At 32.0% G+C, this 23,004-nt stretch overlaps 3 protein-coding genes, 2 long non-coding RNA genes and 1 other non-coding gene across 8 annotated transcripts; 1 reads left to right on the top strand and 5 right to left on the bottom strand.

Annotated features, from left to right (window-relative positions):
- The first annotated feature begins 332 nt into the window (after positions 1-332).
- Positions 333-3,545, top strand: LOC131173947 (uncharacterized). Its single transcript, XR_009144279.1, has 2 exons — positions 333-2,331; positions 3,379-3,545. It is a non-coding gene; the product is annotated as an uncharacterized LOC131173947 (long non-coding RNA).
- A 1,111-nt stretch (positions 3,546-4,656) lies between these two features.
- Positions 4,657-10,133, bottom strand: LOC110673420 (EH domain-containing protein 1). 3 transcript variants are annotated; one of them, XM_021836560.2, is made up of 16 exons: positions 9,867-10,131; positions 9,699-9,778; positions 9,549-9,617; positions 9,400-9,457; positions 9,273-9,328; positions 9,148-9,187; positions 9,011-9,072; positions 7,686-7,799; positions 7,393-7,495; positions 7,218-7,267; positions 6,879-7,007; positions 6,533-6,784; positions 6,305-6,384; positions 5,886-6,012; positions 5,452-5,595; positions 4,657-5,171 (listed from the first exon to the last, which is right to left on the bottom strand). In XM_021836560.2, exons 1-16 carry the CDS (start codon positions 10,006-10,008, stop codon positions 4,959-4,961), a joined length of 1,719 nt encoding a protein of 572 aa, XP_021692252.2. In that variant the 5' UTR covers positions 10,009-10,131; the 3' UTR covers positions 4,657-4,958. The 3 variants fall into 3 exon arrangements, with proteins under 3 accessions (XP_021692252.2, XP_021692251.2, XP_057992821.1); XM_021836559.2 differs by having other exon boundaries at positions 9,148-9,190; positions 9,867-10,130; XM_058136838.1 differs by lacking the exon at positions 5,452-5,595 and having other exon boundaries at positions 9,148-9,190; positions 9,867-10,133.
- Positions 10,134-10,935: 802 nt separating this feature from the next.
- LOC110673397 (uncharacterized) lies at positions 10,936-13,443 on the bottom strand. The gene is made up of 4 exons (XM_021836524.2): positions 12,836-13,443; positions 11,775-12,224; positions 11,405-11,696; positions 10,936-11,264 (listed from the first exon to the last, which is right to left on the bottom strand). The coding sequence occupies exons 1-4, from the start codon at positions 13,235-13,237 to the stop codon at positions 11,128-11,130; spliced, it is 1,281 nt and encodes a 426-aa protein (XP_021692216.1). The 5' UTR covers positions 13,238-13,443; the 3' UTR covers positions 10,936-11,127.
- A 3,086-nt stretch (positions 13,444-16,529) lies between these two features.
- Positions 16,530-16,602, bottom strand: TRNAF-GAA (transfer RNA phenylalanine (anticodon GAA)). Its single transcript has one exon. It is a non-coding gene; the product is annotated as a tRNA-Phe (tRNA).
- Positions 16,534-17,013, bottom strand: LOC110673395 (uncharacterized). The gene is made up of 2 exons (XR_002498495.2): positions 16,858-17,013; positions 16,534-16,735 (listed from the first exon to the last, which is right to left on the bottom strand). It is a non-coding gene; the product is annotated as an uncharacterized LOC110673395 (long non-coding RNA).
- Positions 17,014-19,512: 2,499 nt separating this feature from the next.
- On the bottom strand, positions 19,513-20,786 carry LOC110673437 (ethylene-responsive transcription factor 3). Its single transcript, XM_021836584.2, has one exon. It carries the CDS (start codon positions 20,455-20,457, stop codon positions 19,747-19,749), a length of 711 nt encoding a protein of 236 aa, XP_021692276.1. The 5' UTR covers positions 20,458-20,786; the 3' UTR covers positions 19,513-19,746.
- Between the last annotated feature and the right edge of the window lie 2,218 nt (positions 20,787-23,004).

Below are 23,004 nucleotides of genomic sequence, written 5' to 3'. Positions count from 1 at the left end.
TACAATATTTTTGTAATAATATTAAAAAAATTATAATAAAATTAAATAAGGTTTACTTATTTTGTATTTCACATTTAATACCTATTGTTTTAATTAGAATTTAAAATGTTATGAAAAATATGATAATTTAAAATATTAAAGAAATTTTTTTGTTAAATTAATAAATTTTTCATAATTGACTATTTAAAAAAAATATCATTTTACAAAAATTTAATGAGATAAATTATAAAATTTCATTAAATCACCTTATTTTTCACAATAAAATAATTTTGCTATGTTCTAAACCAAGTTATCATAGAATACACCACTAATAATAATTGTTAAAACTCATCTAATAAAAGCAACTGAGAATGAATAAAACCCATTCAAAATAGACTTACAACCTGAAACTAAAGATTAAAAATACGAGATATCAACCTGGTGGCAGTGAAGAGCTAAATGGCACTCTCTCTAATCTTTTGCGGGAGAGAAAGGATAAAGAAAAGAAGATGCATTGGATTAGTTGAAAGGGTGCTTCTACCCCAAAAGCTTTAGGTGGTATTTCCATAACTGTTTTTGAGTTATTTAATCTTACTTGTCTAGCAAAGCAATGCTGGGCGTATTCTAAAGGGCTTTTATTTTCCTCACTCTTCCTTTTGACTAGCTTCTTCTAAGCGGAGTTCTTAGATTCGGCAGAGCCTTTGGTTGGTAGGAATGTGTTGAAAGAGGGATTTAGACACAACATCAGGGATGGTAGGCAAACTCTCATTTGATTTGATCCATGGATTCCTCGTATCACAAGTTTCATGGTCAATAGACCTCCTCATTGCTCGCCTAATGTGAATTTGGTTGTGGATCTCATTGACCATGATTCACTTCAATGGAAATATAAGCTCATTAGCACTCCCTTTTATATAGAAGCCGCCCAAGTCACTATAACTATTCCGATTTCCCTTTTGGGAAACAATGATTCTATCGTTTGGCACTTCGATGATTTTGGGCCATATTCTATCAAGTCTGGGTATGGGTTGCTTTCTAGAAATAAGCAGCAAATCTTATCAAACAGATCTAGCAATTCGATAGTTATTTCAGGAAGTGTGTGGTGGAAAACGTGGAGATTGTCCATCTAACAAAGATGAAAGGATTCATGTGGAAAGCTCTTCTAAATGCCCTCCTGTTCGAAGCAATCTTGCTGAAAGAGGTATTCCTCTCTGCCCTTTGTGTCCTATTTGCGATGCAGATGAGGAATCTATAGGGCACACTCTCTTTTGGTGCAATCACACAAGGGCAACATGGATTGCAAGTCCTAGCTCCTATAAACCGAATCCAATTGGTTTCACATCTTTCTCTAATTGGTGGGCATCCTTGGTTCAATAATTTCAAACGGATATTGCTATATCTTGTTGGATTATTTGGAAGCAAAGAAATTAGGTTGTCTATGAGAGCTTTGTCCCTAATCCTATTGCAATTGCTATCCGTATCGCAAAAATTGTCAAATGAACGGTCTCAGCTTCTTCAGAATTCTACCCCCATGTCATCTTCCCTCGCTCGCAGGGTGGTAAATGTGAATTGGTCCCCCCACCCCCACCCCTCCTCAAGGCTTTATCAAGTTTAACAGTGATGTAGCGCCGAGGGATGCAAATTCTAGAGCAGTTGTAACTATCATAGTGAGAAACTCTCAATGGCGTTTGCTAGATGGTATGGTTAGCTTCATTCAAGCCTCCTCTCCTCTTACAGGTGAAGCTTGTGCTTTGCTTCTTGCTATAAAGCTAGATTTGGCTATTAATGCCAGAGCCATCATTTTAGAGATTTATTCTGCTATTTTGTTTGATGTTGGTTCTAATTTGGAGGATTTAAAGTTGTGGGAAATTAGTGCTACTTTGTTATCCATTAAAGGCCTTTTATCCCATTTTTCTCAAGTTTCTTGTAAAAAGAACTACAAATAGAGCAGCAGACCACCTTGCAAAATTGTTTCTTTCAAGAGTCTTATCTTGTAATTGGCTAGTTGTTATTCCTGACCATTTGGCCTCTTTATTGTACTCTGATGCCATTTCTGACTGTTTAAGTGCATTTTCTTTGAAAAAAAAAAATTAAGAAGAAGAAGAAGAAAAGCTTGGACAAAGCAGGGAATCAGATTCAAATTGCACACTCGGCGGGACTTGGTTTTTAATCCAACTGAGGGCTTCACAGAAAGACACAGCTTCAATTATTTTAGGATCAGGAGGACCTTGAAGCTCAGTCTGACAAGCTTTAATCAACAGCCCCTATCGTCTTGCAGGATCCAATCCGCTCCAATTCTATTCTGCAATCGAAGAGCTGCATCTGTATTGCATTCCAGAAAACCTGAAGCAGGTTTGTGCCATTTCCACTCTGTTTGGATGGATGGGGTGAGGGGAGGGTAATTAATGGGAAGGTGAGGGAGGGTTAGGAGAGAGAAGGGTAAGAAGTGTTATAATAAAAAAAATCTCATGTTTGGGTGAATTAATGGAAAGGTAAAGAGAGTTAATAGATATTTTTTATGTTTGAAAAGAAGTGAAAGTAGGATAAATAATTATTAAAATTATAAAAAAAAAATTTCTATTAGATAAAATTTATTTTTTATTTTTTTTAATAAGTAAATTAAGGCCTTTTATTTTTAATTTAGTGACCTATGATTTGTATTTTTTATTGTCTTTTTATGTCAGACCATGGCATGTACTATTTCAATATTCAACTTAGATATTTATAAAATAATACAAACAAGGATTGAATAAAGAATGAATTATTTAGAAAATTAAGGTATTTTATTTTTAATTTAGTGACCTATAATTTACATTTTCAATTGTCTTTTTATGTCAGACCATGACATGTACTATTTCAACATTCAACTTAGATATCTATAAAGTAATACAAAAAATGATTGAATAAAGAATGAATTATTTAGCAAAAAAAAATTTGACAATTGGAGCATAATAATTACAGTAAACTATTGAAAGAACGAATGATTTAATAACTGAAATTAAATAGAAAGATAAAACTAATATTTTTTCTGCAAGAATTTAAAATCCACGAGAGCTAAGAGATTTGATACGACTACTTGAGAGAGAAAACATTTGTTTGTATTAGTAAACTAGGTTTATTTTTAATGGGTATAATTTAATTTTTAATAAAAAATTAAATACACAATAGAAAAATAAAAAAATAAAATAATTTTTATATCTCACTTCTCATTACTTACACTTCAATTTAGGGTGTGAGAAAAATTAGGATTTGATGGGTCAGGGAGGGTAAGCCTTACCGTTACTTACCTTACCCTTACTTATCTTACCCTTTATTAGCTCACTTCTTTCTAAATAGAATTATAGTAATTATTTATCCCTCGTTGCTTTTATTTATCCTTCCCTCATCTCATCCAAACAGAGCCTTCGTAGAAACGTCCCCAGCTCTCGCAACTGAATTCTGAGGGAGAAGGATTCCCACTTACCCGAGCTGCTAACCATTGATGCAAATTGGAGGAAGCTGAAAAAAAAAAAGGAGCTGAAGCGTTATTGTGACTGCCTTTTCAGAGCACCTCATTTCTATTTTTTTCATAAAACCCAAAAGATCATGCATACCATCTGGCGGTCCTGAAAGACTTCACGAATCCATATATGGAGATTAGCCAGGGAAAAACCAAAAACAATAGGCACAGAATTGGACCAACAGTCCCAAGCCAAACGACACCGAATAAAAGCATGCTCAAAACTCTCTTCTGCGTTGGAACATCCTGGCCACACGCTGTCCACATCAAAATCTCTGCTAAGCAACCTTAACTCAGGTAGGCACGTAGCCTGAACACAATCTCCAAACCAGATTCTGTACCTTTGGAGGGATATTCAAACTCCACAATTGCTTCCAAAAAGAATCACAGCGGGGGCATCGTCAATTTGTCAAGACATGCCATGATAAGCGCTCGTAACTGGGTACACTCCATTGGTCTCAAGGGCCCAACTGCAGGAATCGACTCTTCTCTGAGAGCTTAGCGGGATTTCTCAATTAACGCAACGTCCCTCTGATCAAACAAAGACCTGATGAAGTCCCAATTCCACTGCATTCCTGAGTTTAACATCAAATCGCAGACGAGGAGATCTTCTTAGCCATTTGGCGCACTGGATGAAACCAGTGGATGCTGCAAGTCAGGGAGCCAGGGATATCGCCATAATGATATCACAGCCCCGGAACCCAAACGCCATTGACAACAATTGATCGGAACAGGGAGGGCAGCCATCGCACTACGCCACATGTAGCTAGGGTTGCGTTCCTGGTAGACTTCAGTGTTGGCATTGAAGAATTTCTTGCAAAATTGTATATTAATTTGATACATCCAATGGATAAAGCTCCTAGCTGCTATGTGCTGTGCAGAAATATTCCATTTATGACATACAAGATTGATCATGGAGATCCAACTTTGATAATTAAGGAAATTTTCACACTGCACAAAATGGGAGAAATTTTAAGAAATCATGGCAGCAAAATCGTGATAAATGCACAAATACAGTAATAGATCCAATGTTCCAAATACCTCCGTCGCTGATTCTACCATTCTAAGAAGAAAAATTCATTTTATAATTAACGGATGATAAAACTATGATCAGGAACCCCACTCTCCCCATTTCCTCCATTTCTAAAATCAAATACAAGAAATGAGCCATCCCACCCTTCCAACAGGAAAAAAAAATGATGAAATAAAAATTAGAGAAATTACAAAAAGTTAGGACAATATAAATGACCCTATCATCTCCAATTCACATTATAGTTAAAGCACGAGTAAATCAAGACTCAAGCACCCAAATCGATTATATAATTTCCCATAAATCGTTGCATTTAAGCGTTAGGACAACCCAAATCAATGTACACCTATATGTAATGGGGAAGTTTTAAACTGTGCAATGCTCCTATAAGATGCAACAGAGATTCAAATTCCATCTAGTTTTGATCTAAATTTCATCCGTTATAAACTGCTACAACCTTGATCTCTTAGTCGTCACCAAGAAGTAGGGATTTCTGAAGTTTTTCAAGAGCTCTGGGATGTCGTAACGAAGCATGTAATCAACAGCTTGTATCATTCTAGGCTTTAACTTTTCAAATTTGTCAATGTTGTAACAACTCAAAACAGATCTGAAGTGCTCAACATTTGGGAAATCACCTGGAGGTAAATGGAACTTCCTTTGAACCTGCAGAAACAAGAATAAGGAAAATACGATAAACATATCTGATGCAAGAGATTCTAAACCCTATTTATAGAGTTTTGTAATCCGAATGACATTAGGATTTAAGAACCCTAATTCCAACTCTAATTAGGAATCACAAATCAAATAAAATTGCTAACTTCTAAATAAAATAAACTACTATCTCCTATAATTTTTCCTAATATAAGTAGTCCTAATGGCCCTAACATCTTTAGGATTTCTGGTATCACATGTCCAGATACACCTTGAAAGAAAGAGGTAAAACCTTTCCAAACTCATCTGCCAAATTATCAATAAGTCGCTGTTGAGCCTTTGCTTTGCCCATAATGGCTGGCATCTCCTTTTTAAGATGACTAATAATATAAGCATGTATCTTGGCAGCTCTAGCTCGTTTCACAAATTCGTTGATCTGTAAGGAAGTAATGTAATCAGAGACATGTCCAACAGCCATCCCCAAGGAGAAAGTTTTATTTCCTAGAAAATTGATTCTGAAGAAGATGGTTTGACCAAGTTAAATGATTCAGACACAATGCAACTTCAGCCTCATTCCACAAATGTTTATTCCTAGCACATAGTGTACACATGATATATGGATTATTTGCTGTTCAATGTATAAAAAATGCAAACTTGTACTTTTCAAAATCATAAACATTGATGAAAAATATTAAATTCTAACAGAAACAAAAACAATAAACTCACTCGGCGATCACAAGCCTTCTTTGGTATATCTTTTAGATCAGACAGAAGGTCATCCTGTTCTTTCTCAAAAAATTCTTTCCCAGTTGGACCAACGGCAGCTTCATTTACTGGTTTATCATTGAATGAGCTGCCAAGCAATGGGAAATTACTTATGCATGACATAAACAACATGCAACAGGACACAAAAAACATGCAATCTCTACTTCATGTTAATGTGGAATAGAAAATAGAGCAAAAAGTTCAGAACCACAAGCTACCTTTTGAGGCAATTGTTTTTTTCCAATCCAAGAAACCTTAAAAACCAACTGAACCCAACCTAATGAGATCAGGTTGCATTTGTGACTCTATTTATATGCATGAGAGGGATCTCTCCAGTCATCATACAATGCTATTGAACAATTTATCAACAGAAAACCTACCCAAGATAAACACGCACAACTTCAGGAGTATTTAGAATTTTCCCAAGCGACCACATTAGCGCACCATAAACCCTCATTAACTGCAGAAAGAGGAACCAAAAAAAAAAGTGGATTAAAAAGCAGTACAACTACAAACAATATGAGAGAGAGAGAGAGAGCCATACACAAATAGACATATGAATATATGTTGTACATGAGTCAAAAAGAAAATGTTGAATAAGCTCTTACTTGTTGAGTATCAACTTGGTCTGCCCTGTTGAGAACTACACGAATCTTATCATCATGACCACGTAAAGATGATATCACACGCTTGAACTCATCACTGACATCAAGTTTGTGAGGATCAAACAGAAGCAGAATGAGATCACACTTTGCAGCAAACCATGAAGTTACACCGGTAAAATCATAAGCACGTTGTGTTCGTTGCTTTTCCCCTGATAAAACTCCAGGTGTGTCCACAAATGTAATATGCTCCAGCAACTTCAGGCACAGAAGTACAAATTGACATACATGTGCAAATGCTTCAGAATAAACATCAAGAACGTCTTTACTGACTGTAGATTTCAAGACTCACAGGATGAGGCATTTGAGAACATTCCAATTTTGACAAAAATGCATTTCCAAAAGTTGCGAGTCCATTAAAGGGCAAATCTGTTTGGACTGCCACCGTGTTGCCCGGTATACTCCTTTCATCAGTACCAGACTGTACAAAGCACAACTCGCATGTAAACTCTATTGCTAAAAAAATAACAAGATTGATTATGAGATACTAAGTGGATTATTAAAAAAAAAGGATAGCAATGTGATATGCATTAATTGTTCCCATGCAACTAGTATAGGCAACTAGATAATACGAGGACAGTAGTTGACTCAGGTCAATAGTCAAGTAGATACTAAGTGGATTTCTAAATACCATAATAACAACAAATCTGTCAGTTGTTGGCTCAGGTCCAATATGAGCTCCTGTAGCAAAATCAAAAAGAAAAATGAATGAATAAAAGGAAATGGAATATTAGTCTATTTATTTTTTGGGGGCAGGGAGGAGGGGGATGGGAGAGGACTAGGAGAGAGAGATAGAGAGAGGTCACCTGGATAACCTCTTTTAAGTAAATGTTTGATGAATGTTGTTTTTCCAGTGGAATATTGACCCAATAGCATAACCATTGGTTTGGCATCAAAATCACTGTTTGTCTGCAGCAGTAAACAAGTGCCCAGAGGCCTATAAGTTCATATTCTACCATGGTAAAGAATCTACGCTAAAGCAGGAATAATACTATTGAATAAATTTTCACACATCCTGAAATATAAAACTAAACCAAAAACTAGGTGGATGAATTTCTCTGGGTAAAAAAATCACAAACTGAAACTATTGCTCACTTACCAACAGCGGAGATACAAAATCATTAAAATGATAAGTAACTTCTAATGGCTTCAGCTTCTGAATGTACAACCTCTTCAAGCCATCAATGATGGATGTAACAGTGTATAGAGGCACCTAAGAAAATACTATAGATTTTGAGCACTAAGAAAGGTAAAAAGGTGTAAGTTAATACCAATAACAAAGACACTTATAACTTCAAAGCCAACAGAAGAAAACAATGCAACACAAGAATTCTGTGCATATGAAGAGCTGAGAATCATTTGCAAAAGGGGTAAGGATTAAGTGTGCAAAATTGTCCTCTGAAATTAAAGGGAAATAAATCGAACTTACAGGTACAGTAAATTTGTTTATTTTAATGATAAAAGAAATTTATTAGAGGAATAATAATGGAATTTTCTATAAGACCAAGTAGGCAAACAAATATTCAACATATTGCCAATTAACATTACACGACAGAGGGTGTACATGTAGATCATCTGATTAGAAATCTTATATTTTAGTATGTAAACACATTAAATGCATGACAGATACAACCAACCAATAATATGGTAACAGATTGGCCAAGAATATCTTAAAAGCAAAGCACCAAAGAAGCAAGCTTTCAAAATTTGCAGCTAGGCCCAAATGAAATCACATGCAGTTCTATAGAATGTGAACTCCAATGTGATTGAAATGCACAATAAATGAAACAAAAAAGGTTGAATAAAGTTGGGTGGCTTTCAAAACACAAGATTGTAAAACTAAGTATTTAATCTTCTTTCTACACATTCCTTAGACTATTCCAAAATGAAGCTAGCCACTCCAACTCCAAACCACCAACCAACTCCTAAGGATGATGACCCAAATCTTGTACTCAAACAGTGTAGTTCTTTGTTCCCCAATCTAATTTATGAAAAGTACTACCATAAGTAAAACCATTTGAAATTTTACACAAGATTCTAAATATAAATAAAGTCATAACAACAAGTACAAAAACTTAATGATCTCCAATTAAGAACTTTTTATGTAATCTGAGGCCTTTAGGAGGAGATAAACTCCAAGTATGATTTCGCAGTATTGTTATAATTATCAACAGCAGTGCAATCATAGTCCATGTAATGAAACATAAAAGAATTCAAAATAAACCAAAAAAAACCAACTGGACAAGACTGTCTTGGTAGCAAATATCCCGAAAAATAGCTCTAGATATAATTATACAGGTCATACATATGATCATTTATATTAGTATGCATATGAAAGCAAAAGGTTCCTTGCATTACTAACTACCCAAAAAAAAAGGCTAATTTTTTAGAGCCTAAGCGCCAATTTCAATTTACAACACAAACCTTTTTTGATGATATTGAAGAAAACCAACTGACTAAAGGCGATGTTAGCACTTGAAGACTACCTGAATTATTGAAAATCAATGTTTAAACGAGTAGAAAAGAAAATCACCAACAAAATAAATAACAGGAGTTCTTACCATTCATATCAGGTTCACTTGATTTTGAAGAACTCTTTTTCTTCTGCCATGAATTAGATTATAGAATTAAGAACTAGACCAGAAGTAAATTTTAGTAAAAATCTAAAATGGTAGCAAATACGTACTGCGATCAGGGTATCCAGACCTTCCATGGACGGAGGCTTCAAATTTTCAAAGTCAACTGCAACATATTAACATATTACACAATGACAATATAAAATCAGTAAACAGAAATAAAACTAAAAAGCCTACCTTTGCTATTTAAGATATCATTTGTTATTCCATGTCCAGATTGTCCCAAGGAAATTAACTACACTTCAAAGGAAACACTAGATAAGTAAATAACAATTAATTTAATGCTACACCCAAAAATTAAAAGGGTAAAAGGTACTCATTGAAACCTGCATAGCACTGATGAACTCATTGAAACCAAGATATCCCTGTCGCTTAGAATCTGCAATCGCCCACACCTTTAGGAAACGGAGAAAAGAGAAGAGTAAATCTTCAATGAAACAAGAAGACCTCAATAAAAAAAAATTCAAAAAAAAAACCTGCTGAAGATCCTGTCGGGATAAATTAGACAAGCCAAAGATTTTTATAGCTTCACTGGCAGTGATTCGACCATCCCCATCTGAACCAAACACAGCTCGCATATACAGTATTAATCAGAAAATTTTTCTTAAAAATCAGCACAGAGATGGAGGAGGATGAGAACGTACCTGAGTCAGCGAAGTTAAACCACTCAAGGTAGATCTTCTGGTTCTCCTTTGAGCAAGAGACGATTGGTCCCGTAGATATTTCCATAATCGCATAGGTTTGCGATAAGGAGGAGCAAATCCCTTGGTTTTTTGGTTTTACCATTTTGAATTTCTGTTTAGATAAATCTTAACTTCGGTATTTTTTTTTTTTTTGTGAAAATTAAAAACTTAAAAAGAACACTTTCCTCTCTTCTGTTTCTCTGAGAGGATGTTTGCTTCAATTCATCCAAGAAAAAAAACGGTTCGGTGTAATTGAGTCTCATGTTTTGCGTTTGGTGTGAGAATTATATTTTTTTTGGTTATAATTAAAATTAATTTTTATTAAATTTAATAAAATTTAAAATAAATTTCATAAAATTTATATTACAACATTTATTAAATTAAAATGTTTTTATAAAAAATATATAAAATTTGATATTTTATATTTATCTTAACTTTTTAACACCTAAACTTATCGTACACGTAGTAATAACTATTTATATTGTTATATAAATCCCTCATGTTATGATACATATGATTTATTTTATATTTATTATTATATTATTTATTAATTTATATATTTATTAGTTGTTACAAATTTGTTAGATATAAGAGTTTTTTAATTCTGTATAAATTATAATTTTTTTAATTTTACTTTTTAAGATTAATTTAAAAAATTGGATAAATAAATTTTAATTATAAAATTATATTAAATATAAATTATACAAAATTTAATTAAATTTTATATTTTAAATTGTATTGTATAGTTTTTTTTTTTTGGGTTAAAATGAAGATAGAACTGAATAAACGCGGTATTGAGTCATTTCGGCAAAGTGAATGGAGTTTGGAAGAAAACACTGTCATTTTGTTAAAATGGAATTTTTTTTTTTTTATGGTTTCATTTTTTGCTAGCTTTGATATAATTATGCAGCCTTACCCATGAAAAAAATAAAGATGAACGATGGTTTTTGATAATTCAGTGACAATGAGAGATTAATTAATTTGGGTATTTTGGATTATTAATTGATAAATCAGCCATAATCTCAAGCACTTTAAGGTGACATCCGATTAATGAATTAATAAAATAAGATAAATATCGCACATAATGAGCAAAATAAAAAAATTAAAAAAAAAAAAAACACCGAAACATAAATGCAATGATACAATCTCTCTCGCACTGCATCTAACAAGCCTATCGGAGGATCGCCAGATAATTAAACATTCACATGGTAAACCCTATTTCTCAAGAAATGCCGACAGTCTTTCCCAGCAACCATAGAACTAGAGCTAACTCAACGCCGAAAATGGAGTGCAGTGTACTCCGATCCAGTGTGAAGCCGTATACCGTAATCCCAGCTCTATTGTTCTCAAAATATGTCACTAATCAATAAATTAATTAAAATTAGTAATTAATTAAAATCATATCCAAAACACTAATCAATGGTTTGATTAATATTAAATTCTAGGCAACTGAGCCCTAGTTAATCTCAAAAGTTTGTGTCGAGTGTAGTAAATCTTACCTAGAGCTTGCCTCTTCTGAAATGAGATGGTACTATATGCATATGCAGGAATCAACTTAGTGTTATCTAACTCATCCTCTTCGTCGCCGGCATCATCACCTTCTGATTCTGCATCGGCGGTGATCATCAGTGGAGTCCTTGGGGTCTCACCTTCTGTTGCGTCAAATGAGTCTAATGTCGCACAAATATGCCACTTAGCAGCCAAGCAAGCAACAGCTTGAGCCTTGTGTGTGATTTTTGTAGCACTCCGCAGTATTATCAGGATCCCCGTGACAAGGGTTATAGAGCATAGCTGCAAACGGAAAATTTTTTACAAAGTTTTCAAATTATTAAATCCAATCATCAGTTCATTGTGCAAAAGATTTCATACCGCAAGTTCTCCAGCTCTGTAAATATCAACAGCAGCACCAGACCTGGTGGTAATGAGCAAGGAAGCAAATTGGCTCCCTGTGACCAAAATGAGGGCCCACAAAACGAATGCTCGATATCTATGGCTGATGATCCTCAAATGCCTCCTGATCCTAAGGTGCTCCGATAACACAGATTCGACATCGGAATCAACTTGAAAAACCTGAGCGAAGTCCTGGAGGCGTAGGATCTGGAGGTGGCAGATAAGATGGAAGAGGACGCACACTAAGAAGATGATAGTGGTACGGTAAAGCCAAGAGCACAGCTCCATTATGCAAGCAACGGTGTCGCTTAGGATGACATTGCCCAAGAATGGTATTTGAGAGGCACCGGAGGCATACCACCATATCTTGTACGCAGATTCTGCAATGAAGCATGGGACGACGAAGAATGACAGAAGCTTCAATGACCTCTGCATCAAAATGAGAAATATGATTGTCCTGTTAAGTGCCCTTCATCATCTACGATTTGTAACGCATGGACAATCAATCGTAAATTGGAAACAAGAAATGCTAGTTTCGCCATATTCTTTCCTTAACCCAAACACCAACACACACCCCCCCCCCCCCCCTTCTTCCTATATTTTCCTCGAGAATTCATGTTTCAGCAATCACTTTCATCTACAGAATTGTTCGTTGTCATTTTCCCAATTATGAGTGACCCACCAAAGTATGAATGTCCCTTAAATTTATATATTTATTTTGTGGTCAGGATTCAGGAAGGAAAGAAACTTTTGCCTTAGAGAACTTCCCCTTCTTCCATTCCAGTTAGTTTTAGCGCAATTCAACCCTCAGCTTGCCTTATTAGAGTCAAAATTCCATCTTGATCATCGCAGTAATCTTGGAAGAATTAACACACCCAAAAAAAAAAGTAGGAAAGAAGAAGTAGCAACTAGCAACAGGCAGCAGCAGCAGCAACAAAAGGATTAAGGAAGCAGCCAAAACTTGTAGGAATCCAGAAATTAAAAAAAAAATGGCAATCAGCATAAAGTAAAGAGGAAACAAAAACCAAGAGTAAACTTACATTGAGCTTATTCATGTACCCGTTTCTCACAGTCTCGCTCTCATCGCAGAGCTTGTCGAAGAACAAGAACCTCCTCAGCCCATAACTCCTAATAAATTTCGACAAACAAACGAAAGACAAAGTGGCGACGCTACTCAACGACAATTGCACGACGCTATCATAAGGCCTTGTGTGCTTGCTATCGCAGGAGGCACAGGCCAACACGAAATGGGAGATTGCAGGGACGACAATGGCAAAGAGAATGAACATGAACCAAGAAAGGCAAATCAACCCTTTATTGGATTGATCCAGGCACATCCATCGAAGGTATGATCTGAAGCTATGAAATTCATCATAGGCGTTCGAGACAGTTCGCGTGATTTTGCTATTCCCCCCGGTTAAAGGCTCCCCGTTGTCTTCCATGGTGTGGGCTTGTACTGGTTTGAGTTTTTGGTGAGACTAGCAGAGAACTAAGGAGCTGTCTTAACAGCCGCTTCTCCTTTGCCTGCGCGTTTAAATTAGGAAGGATCCGGAATAACAAGGCGCCAGTTGTGGGAAATTATTGCGAGTACCAAGCACAGCCCAATTAGAGAAGGGATAATGGCTTTGATTGCTTGATTATTAGAAAACCAACTCCACCTTTAAAAAAAATTTAAAAACCTCCACCTCAAAAGCTGAACCAAAATGTTCAGCCATATATTCTTTTCTTCTTTTCTTCTTTTCTTTCCGTTCTTTTAAATTTATTTAAGAAAAAAAAATTATCGGATAAGTCCATCACTTAATAATTGACTTAATATTTACATTTTTAAATTTCAATTAAGTCATTAATATTATGCGATCGATAATCAACTGTGAACACAATGAGACTCGAGAAGGAAGCAAGCAATTCAATTTCGATAATTAAGTTAATAAATAAATATTTCAAAAAAAAATAATTTCACATAAAACTTTATATGAATATTACACATAACAAAAAATGTACATTTATAATAGTCCAATTATGCAATAAGTAGGTGATATAATTGTGGTTAAATAATGTCGTATATAACATATGCTTTGTATTATGTAATTCATACCATAGTATTACAGTACCATGAGCAACATGGAGATATATAGCATCCTTATATTAGTAAAAAGGAGAAAATTCGTCATTGGCATGATCTGATGATACACAATAATTCATGTTTTGAGATCGATGTCAATGAATTATTTAAAAGTAAAAAATAAATCAGGGACTCAAAATCTAATTCATCAAATATTATTAAGAGTTGATATGTAACGTTATTTTTCAAGAAATTACTATATGACATTTTTCATGATATTGTCATATATAAAGAATTGGCACCTAATATTATTTTAATTTTTATAATTTAAATAATTTTTTTAATAATTAATTATCAAAACTTAATATTTTGTAATTAAATTTATTATTTATAAATAATTGTTTTATTTTTTAATGAAAGCTAAAAATATATTTTAAAAAATAAAGGTAAAATTAATAAATTTTTTATTTTATATATATATATAGCACACAATTTATTTAATATTATATTTTTTTTTAAATAATAATTAAGAAAAATTTAACATATCAAATTCATTCTAAATTAAAACTCAACCTAAAAATTAAAATATTAAATAAAAAAATTCAAAATATTATAATAAAAAAGTAATATTAGTATATAAAATAACTATCTTAATTAAAAGTGGACGATTACATTAACTTATTTTCACATTCAAGCCAAAATCCAATCAAACTCTTATATTAACCTCATCCCTCAGAACATCAGCATCAAGATAGCATTTCAATCGGCCAACCATAGGCTTGCTCCAAACCGAGTGCTGCACCTGCATGGAAACAGGGGGGCATTGGAAGCCCCGACATGTGCCTGTCGCCGCTCACCCAAAAATTTTAATGCAAAGCTGACAATATCGCGAGCTGTTGATACCTTTCCTGCCACTGCAACATGTTCCGACTAAGCCATAAACGCCACATTACTTTTGTTATACAAATTTTAAAAAAAAAAATAACTGAAATTTTATAATTAATGCAATTAATATAGGTGAAATCAAAAGCTCTCTCTCTCTTCCACCCTCTGTCAAGTGGCTGAAGGCACTCCTCTATTGTCATTTAAGCGGATTTATTTTGGGCAGCAACTAAAATTCTCGTCACGTCATCGGTGCTAATAATCAAATATTAATTAAAATAAGATATGCACTCGTTAAAAAGTATAATAGTATACAGTTGGCGGTGGGCCATGAGATGAGACGTGTACAATCACACCGTCATTTACGCAAATGGCCAACATGCCAATGCCACATCACATGGCTTGTCAATGAATAATCACCCTTTAAATCTAAAGTGTTAAATTTTAATAGGGTTGTTTGGTTTGTCTACCAAAGATAATCTAGGTGTCTCAAATCTATTGCCTGGTTGAGTTTTGATTCGTTGATAATCCAAACACAAGTTTGTTTAAACAAAGAGCAAATATTTCAGCGGATTTGGATGGTCAACTGAACCGGTGTAAGGCTTGTTTGTTGTGAATCTGTGATTGGTTCACGTATACAATTAAAAAGTCCTTTTTTATATAAAAATAAATTTAATTATTTTTAAATTAAATATTTATTTTAATATATATATATAAATATATATAAATTTAAATATAAATATTTAATTTAAAAATCATTAAATTCATTGAACTTAAATTTACAATAAACGCACCAATTTTTATTTATCTATTCACTGGGTTCTTGTGACTTGTGAGCTTCAAATTTTCCTTTTTAGCCATTCATTGTATCATTCCGCGGAATCCTCAATTAAATATTATCATTGTCGATCTAAATTATATATACACTGAATATTAAAGAAAAACTATATTTTTTTCTTTCATAAATAATAATTATAGTTAATTTTTTATTTTATTTAAAATTATTTATTATATTTAAAAAATTAAAAAAAGTTAATATATTTTTTTAACTTTACTTGTTATGTCTATAAATATAATAAATATTTATATAATTTTTAAAATTAATATTATCACCTCTTCTTAATTAAATTAATTATTTATTAATATTTTTTTAAAAATATAATTAAGTAAATTATTAATTTTTTTATAAAAATGATATTATCGAATTATTTTTTTAATTATTAAAAAATTTTTAAATTTAACTATTATTTATGAAAATGGAATGATAAATAATAAATTTCTAAATATTTCACCCAATTACATTTTAATAAAATGACTTTACCTATTCCGCGGGTTCTCCTGAGTTTTATACATATTTCTTTGAAAGGAAAAAAAAATTATTAAATATGTTTTTTTAATATTATTAATTATATTATTGGCCGGTATCCTTATTTAAATATTATCATTGTCAATCTAAATAATATATTTTTAAATATTCAATCCAACTATATTTTAATAAAATGAGTTTAAATATTATATTATTGAATTATAAAGGATTTAAATATAAAAATAATATGATGTTAAGTTCAAATTTTATGTATAAAATATTAATTACTCAAATTAATTTATATAAATTATTATTTAAATATAAAAAATATATATAATTTTATTTTTTAAACTTTAGAATATTATATTTTTTGAAATATAAATTGTTTATATAAAAAATTATTTATATTAAATCCCATCAATTAAAGATTGAAACCTACATTGAACGTAAAATACAGTAGAGTATAAGAAACTACGAGAACAATTGCGGTGAGCGTGGATCGAACACGCGACCTTCAGATCTTCAGTCTGACGCTCTCCCAACTGAGCTATCCCCGCATACTTCTTTTACAATGAGTTTTTTTCAAAAGTTGGAGAATATCTGTTGGATTGTTGATGACAAGAAAACAAATTTTCTTGCCACAGCCATTGTGGGGTATCTGTTTTCTTGGATCAGCTCATCGAAACCTAACTGTTCATAAAGAAATCCAGCGTTGGTAGAAATGATGCTAGGAGAAGGAGAGAGAGATGAAAAAGCTTTCAAGACATGGATTCAAAAGAGAGAAATTAATTCACGAAAGTGATTTTGGTTACTTTCCCCATGTCAGGCTAAAATGGCTTTTTCCTTTTTTTCCTCGGATTTCTCGCCTCCTCTTCTCCCTAGACCTGTAGCTTTTACGGGCTATGAAATTTTCCTTGAATCAAACCACTAGCATTGGATTCGGTCCGGTCTAATAAATTGATCCGATAACCGGTGACTCAGACACTAAATAGAGTCTGCTCTTTAATTCAACTGATTAAGTGACTTAATAAGTTTTTTTATTAACTTTGTGATTGGTGATCGAAATATTAGTCCGGTCTAAATTAAAATTTTTAAAAAATTTTTAAAATAATATATTAAAATAAAATAATATCTATTATCGATCCACTTATAATAATATATTGTTTAATTATATTATTTTATTTATAGTAATATATTAAATTTTAAAAAATAAATTTTTATTATTAATAATATGATTAATATTCATAAATATTAAAAATAATTATTTAACTATAGAAATATTTTTATGCATTATTTCTAAATGTTAAAAATAAAATATTTAAAATTTAAATATTTTATACAAAATTTAAAAATGTCATTAAGATATATGTAAATCCAATATATATACATATAAAATCAAATGTATGTTATTTATTTAATATTAATTTGATTGATTTAATAATTAATTAATATATATTTAATTAATTAAGAGAGTCATTAACTAAATCCCCCAATCAGGTGATAACGTTATTACTTATCCTGGATTTGGACAAAAAACCTTTTCTATCGTCGCCCAACCCATTTGAATCCCCCTCTGCCTAAATTTGCTTCTTTCTTCTTTCTCCTTGATTTTTTGGGTTGCTGACTGCCATACAGGAGCATGGGTATTGGTAGTGCAGCTCATTTATTGTGGGAAATTTGGATTAGATCATGCGTCATGTACAATTTGTTAATCCAAACCAGCCAAGCCAGATATGATTTCTTTGTAAAACTCCACACGTCTAAAAGATTTTGCAAGCAGAATCAATATAGTTATTGTGATTGGCTTCTTCAAGTTGGCGAATTTCAGCCATGTCTTGGCCATCTGATTGATGTCAGTCGGGAGGCTCATGCAGTGAAACTTTTGAAATATATAAATAGTCGAAATTGATTTGCTCAGAACTACAGAACCCATGATAAGAAAACATAAACCTTAAAGAAAATATTGCTACACTTAAATCAGCCCAAGCGAAGGCACATCATCCCAAAATAGATTATAAGCAGCAAATAGTAGAGAAGAAAATAGCATCATCTTCCGGTTTGGTATTCATTGCTACAGCCTATGTTAAGGTCTCAATTTAAATAGTTGAATTTCCTTGTTTCTAATAGATAAAAAGTCCTCATTTCTAATCGAATGCATCAGCCAACATTTTTGGGTCAAAATACCATCACCATTCACTTGGCTACATGCAAGAAAGACTACCCTTGAAAGGCCAAACCGACAAGCACTACCAGTATATTCGAAGTTTTGAATTCGAAAAAGCATATTAACATGAATTCAATTCATGCTTTCATTTTTTTTTTTTTGGGTGTCTGAATTCATTTGGTAGCATCGAGTTCCCAACACCATCTAGAATTAGGTCTAAATGTGCCTGCCAACTCTAATTCTTGTGAAATTCAAACATGAAACAAGGGTTTCCCAAATAGCCACCGTCACAGAAAATGATGCGCATTGCAAGTGCAGCTACAGAAGCTAGAGAGCTATAAAAAATAAATAAAAAATTCCGAATGCAATTAAAACTAATAATTTTATTATTTTAATATTTTATGATTAAAAATTATTTTTAATTAACATATTTAAAAAAAAAAAAAGAGGTTGCTCCTGCAACACCACCAAATAGCCCCAAGTCGTCTGATGATGTTTGGCAATGAGAGCAAGAAATATCTAATTACTAGAGCCTTGAAAATGCGAGAGGTCTTTCCTAATCCTAGGGTAGAAAAAATTAGAATGTGCTTCAAAAAATTGGTTGGGTAACTTTGCTTAGGAACATCAAATTCCCAAAACTCCAAAAGTGATAAAATCTATATCGTTTGATTCGCATTCGCTCAATAAAAAAACCCTACGCAATTTCCTCCATGAGACTTCCTAATCTGAGAAGTAAATTTTCCAAGAACTAGAGAACAAGGCTAGAAGATTACAGGAAACAGAAGATGAGAAGCTGGGTCTATACCAAATGACAACAGACCAGGTGAATCCTAAAGCTACAGGTTTTCCAAAAAAAAAAAAAAAAAACCTACCATGAATTTATAGCAACACAGTATACTTAGAACAAAAAAAAAATAAAACAAATGCAGATGGAAATGCTAACCAAATGCAACCATAAAGATTGAGAAATGCTAACCAAATGCAACCAGAAAGATTGACTACTCTAGCCAGAAATAGTATTTTCAGCTAGATCCACTGTAGACTCAAGAACCCTGTAATCAAATATCACCTTCTTTCCTAGAAATGCAAGAAACCAAACAAGCAAGTTTATAAACAATAAAGGAGAGGGTTCCGTTTCGCTTTTTCCGTTCTTTATCAAAATCAAACTAACTCAATTAACAATAAACCAAATAAATTGATTTATGTTCTTGATTACCCCAGGCGAATAACTAAGCAGCAAAAGTAGTAAACAACACAAACATATTAGCATTGCAAGTCTTTCTAATAAAGGAAGAAGAAAAAATAGCTAAATCAGGCGTTTTATTTACATAGATGGATCTGTAACCAGTGATTTAAAAGTCCATCATAATCTGACAAACATAATCATCAACAAAACATCATTCGTGCATCCTCATACAGATTAAGATGAGTTTATCTTAACCTAATGTGAAATTTTTTTTTCTTTTTTTTTTCTCTTCAATCCGCACAATAATGTTAAAAAATGATTTTTCTTTTTCTTTTATCATCATTATCATCATCAAAGGCAAAGAGCAGTACACTGGAGATCATCCATAACAAAGTCAACCTGATCCAGCGGTGGAAAATTCAGATCGAAAGGTAAGGGCTTTCTGCCGTACAAGGACGAGGATGATGCAATTTCTCTATCGTCAACAACCGATGAAGATGAATCACAATCGCTGTGACAATCCTCAGGTACCATCGGTGGTGTCCGATGATGGTTTTTCCTGGGCGCTGTCGCTGACAACAGAAGCCCAGACTTTTTTGTTGCCGTAGTTGTTTGCTGAGGCGGCGGCCTGGGACCGCTGAATGACTCCACCGTACTGCTCTGACTACTAGACGTGGGTCTCTGTGGATTTACGGGATGCTCGGGAAACCCATTAGCTGTATATAATCTGTGATCCATGAAAGCATCCTGTGGATTTTGGTAGGTGAAAGGAGATAAATGGGAGTCCGAAACAAAATTGGTTTTCGCCTTTGGACCACGGAGAGAGCGGGCTGCGGCGTCGTAGGCACGGGCAGCGTCCTCCGCAGAGTCGAAGGTGCCAAGCCAAACCCTCGTTTTTTTCCAGGGATCTCTGATCTCAGCGGCAAATCTGCCCCATGGTCTTTTTCGGACTCCTCTGTATCTGGGCTCTTTTCCATTTGTGATATTTTGAGGTGCTGATCCGTTTGGCTCCACCACTTGCTTAGCTACGGCGGCTGCAGCGGCTCCTTTTCCTCTCCTCATATGGGTTGTTAAAGGAGATAAAATTAAAAATGAAAAACAAAAGGAGGGGTGGATTGCGAGAAGAAGAAAAAAGAAAACCCACAATCAGCACCAACACGGTTGATCAAAACCAACTCCTCATGTATGAAATGAAACTATGGAACCAGAGGGGGCAAAAATGAATTGAGGAAGGAGAAAATAAATCAAGGGTTTTGAAAGGAGAGAGAAGAGAGAGGAGGAAGTAGAAGAAGCAATAGCTTTTTCTCTTTCTATGGCTGAAATGGCTTTTCCTTCTTTTCTTTCTCGATTTCTCTACCTTCTCTCGCCCCCACAAACCGACTCGGATCATTGCTTCTTCTTCTTTTTATTTTATATAATAATTTATTTTCTTTTCTAATTATTATTGATAATACGAAATGACAGAAATATCTTTCTAGTTTTCCTTAATGCCCAGCTGTAATTTTTCATTTCTTGTGCATTGTGGGTCATGCTGGATTTGGGTTAGATTGTGTGCCATGTGCAATTTCTTCATCATTTTTCAGATTTCCCCTTTTTTCTAAATCGAATTTATTTTATTTTTGTTAATATTTTAAATTTCTTTTCATAAATACCCATTAGATTTTGCTTTTTTATTTTTCAATTGCTGAAAATAAATAAAATTGCACTGCAGCCCTCCAAATAAGGCCGAAATGAGGATCTATTCTGACTCATGCAGCATGATCATGAATTTAAAAAAAAAAAGTTTCGTTATAATTCTTTTAAAATGAGAAATTTAGTTTTTTTTTTCATTTTTATGTGATATACTTAATTTTTATATATTTTTATAATTTTTAAGTATACTAAAAAATATCATTATTATAAATTTTAAAGTACATTGGACTTAAGTTATAAAATTATAAAACCTATTATCTAAAATATACCCTAACAAAATTTCCATTGCCATTGCTGGCAATTCTTTCCAATTAAGAATCCAAAAACATTGATTGGCGTCAGGGGCAGATGATTTCATTTGATTTGATTGTATGTTTTTTAATTTAAAATTTTATATTTTCAAAATTTATATATTTAATACTTAAATTTTTTATATCAATTTCTAATTAATATATAATATGTATTTTATTATTTTATTTATAAATTTTACAATATTATGAATAAATTTGAATGTTTTATATGACATTAAATATTTAAATAAACAATTAATAAAAATGTGTTTTTACATAATTATTAAATAAATATATAATATTTTAATGAATTTAAATTATATTCAAATAATCATGTTTGAAGTATAAATGAATAATTAAAAAAATTAATTTAATTTAAAATAAATTTACTTTTTTATAAATATTTTGTTTATCGTCACTTTTTTTTAAGTTTATTTTATTTTTAAAATTTATTTTATATCATTTTTATTAACACTTTCAAAGTATAAGAAAATAATATAATTTTGTTTTAAGTAAGATATAGTAAAATTATAAAAGATAAAATAAAATTTTTATTATTATATTATTTAAAATGAAAGTAAAATAAATGATGATTTATTAATTTTGTGTTATTTGAATCAAAAGTGATTTGTAATAATTAATATTTAATTTATAAAATTTTTCAAATATTTTAATTTAATAGACTGTGACATTGAGAATTTTAAAAATTTTAAAAATTTCAAAAAACTTTCAAAAACCTTATTTTATTCATAAAATTTTCCTCTCAAATAAATGTATATGTCGTAATTACATTAAAAAAATCTTATACTCTCAAAAAATTTACTCCAAACGGAGTGTAAGTGTTGCGACTTGATTGAATTTCTTTTTGTTTTAATATTAATAATTTTTTATCTTTTAAAATTTCATTTAATTATTTTTTTATATTTAAGAAATATAATTTACTTCCTATATCCCATTATTTTGTGTCATCTCAGTTCCCTGTTTTATTTATTTATTTATTTATTCAATGAAAATAACTAAATAAAAAATTTAATAAATAATTATAGAAAAAAAACAAATAACACCTTTTACACTATGGTAAATTTTGGGGGAGGAATGAAAATAAAAGAAGAAAAATATTTTTTATTTTTTTTTTTAATTTTTTTTTTGTGTTTGGATGTGTAGAAAATAAAAAAATAAAAATAAAAATTAACACAAAAAATAAAAAGAAGATAGTACAAATTTAACTTTTTTTTACTTTGTTTTCTCATTTTCTCTCTAATTTGGAGAGAAAATAACTAGAGGAAAATAAAATTTATTTTCTTTCCCTACCTTATTTTCCCTCTCTTATCCAAACAATAAGGAAAAGTGTTTTTCAAAGTTATTTTCCCCTAATTATTTTCTTTCCTCCCATTTTCAACAAATCCAAACACAGTATTAGTGCGAACCCACTCTTTTCACATTATATTCCTAACAACATTAAGCTTTAAATAATTTATTAATTTAATAAGTAAATAATAAGATACTTAGTAAATTTAATTATGTTTATTTTTTTATTATGCACTGTATTAAATTTATTATTTTTTTAATAAATAAAATTAAATATTTATATCAAAATTATATTATTATTATAATTATATGAATTAAT

This window comes from Hevea brasiliensis, chromosome 15, assembly GCF_030052815.1.
Source record: "Hevea brasiliensis isolate MT/VB/25A 57/8 chromosome 15, ASM3005281v1, whole genome shotgun sequence".
In the NCBI taxonomy this organism is placed as follows: domain Eukaryota; kingdom Viridiplantae; phylum Streptophyta; class Magnoliopsida; order Malpighiales; family Euphorbiaceae; genus Hevea; species Hevea brasiliensis.
The sequence above is the reverse complement of the archived record's forward strand: the minus strand, read 5'-3'. Positions and strand labels throughout refer to the sequence as shown.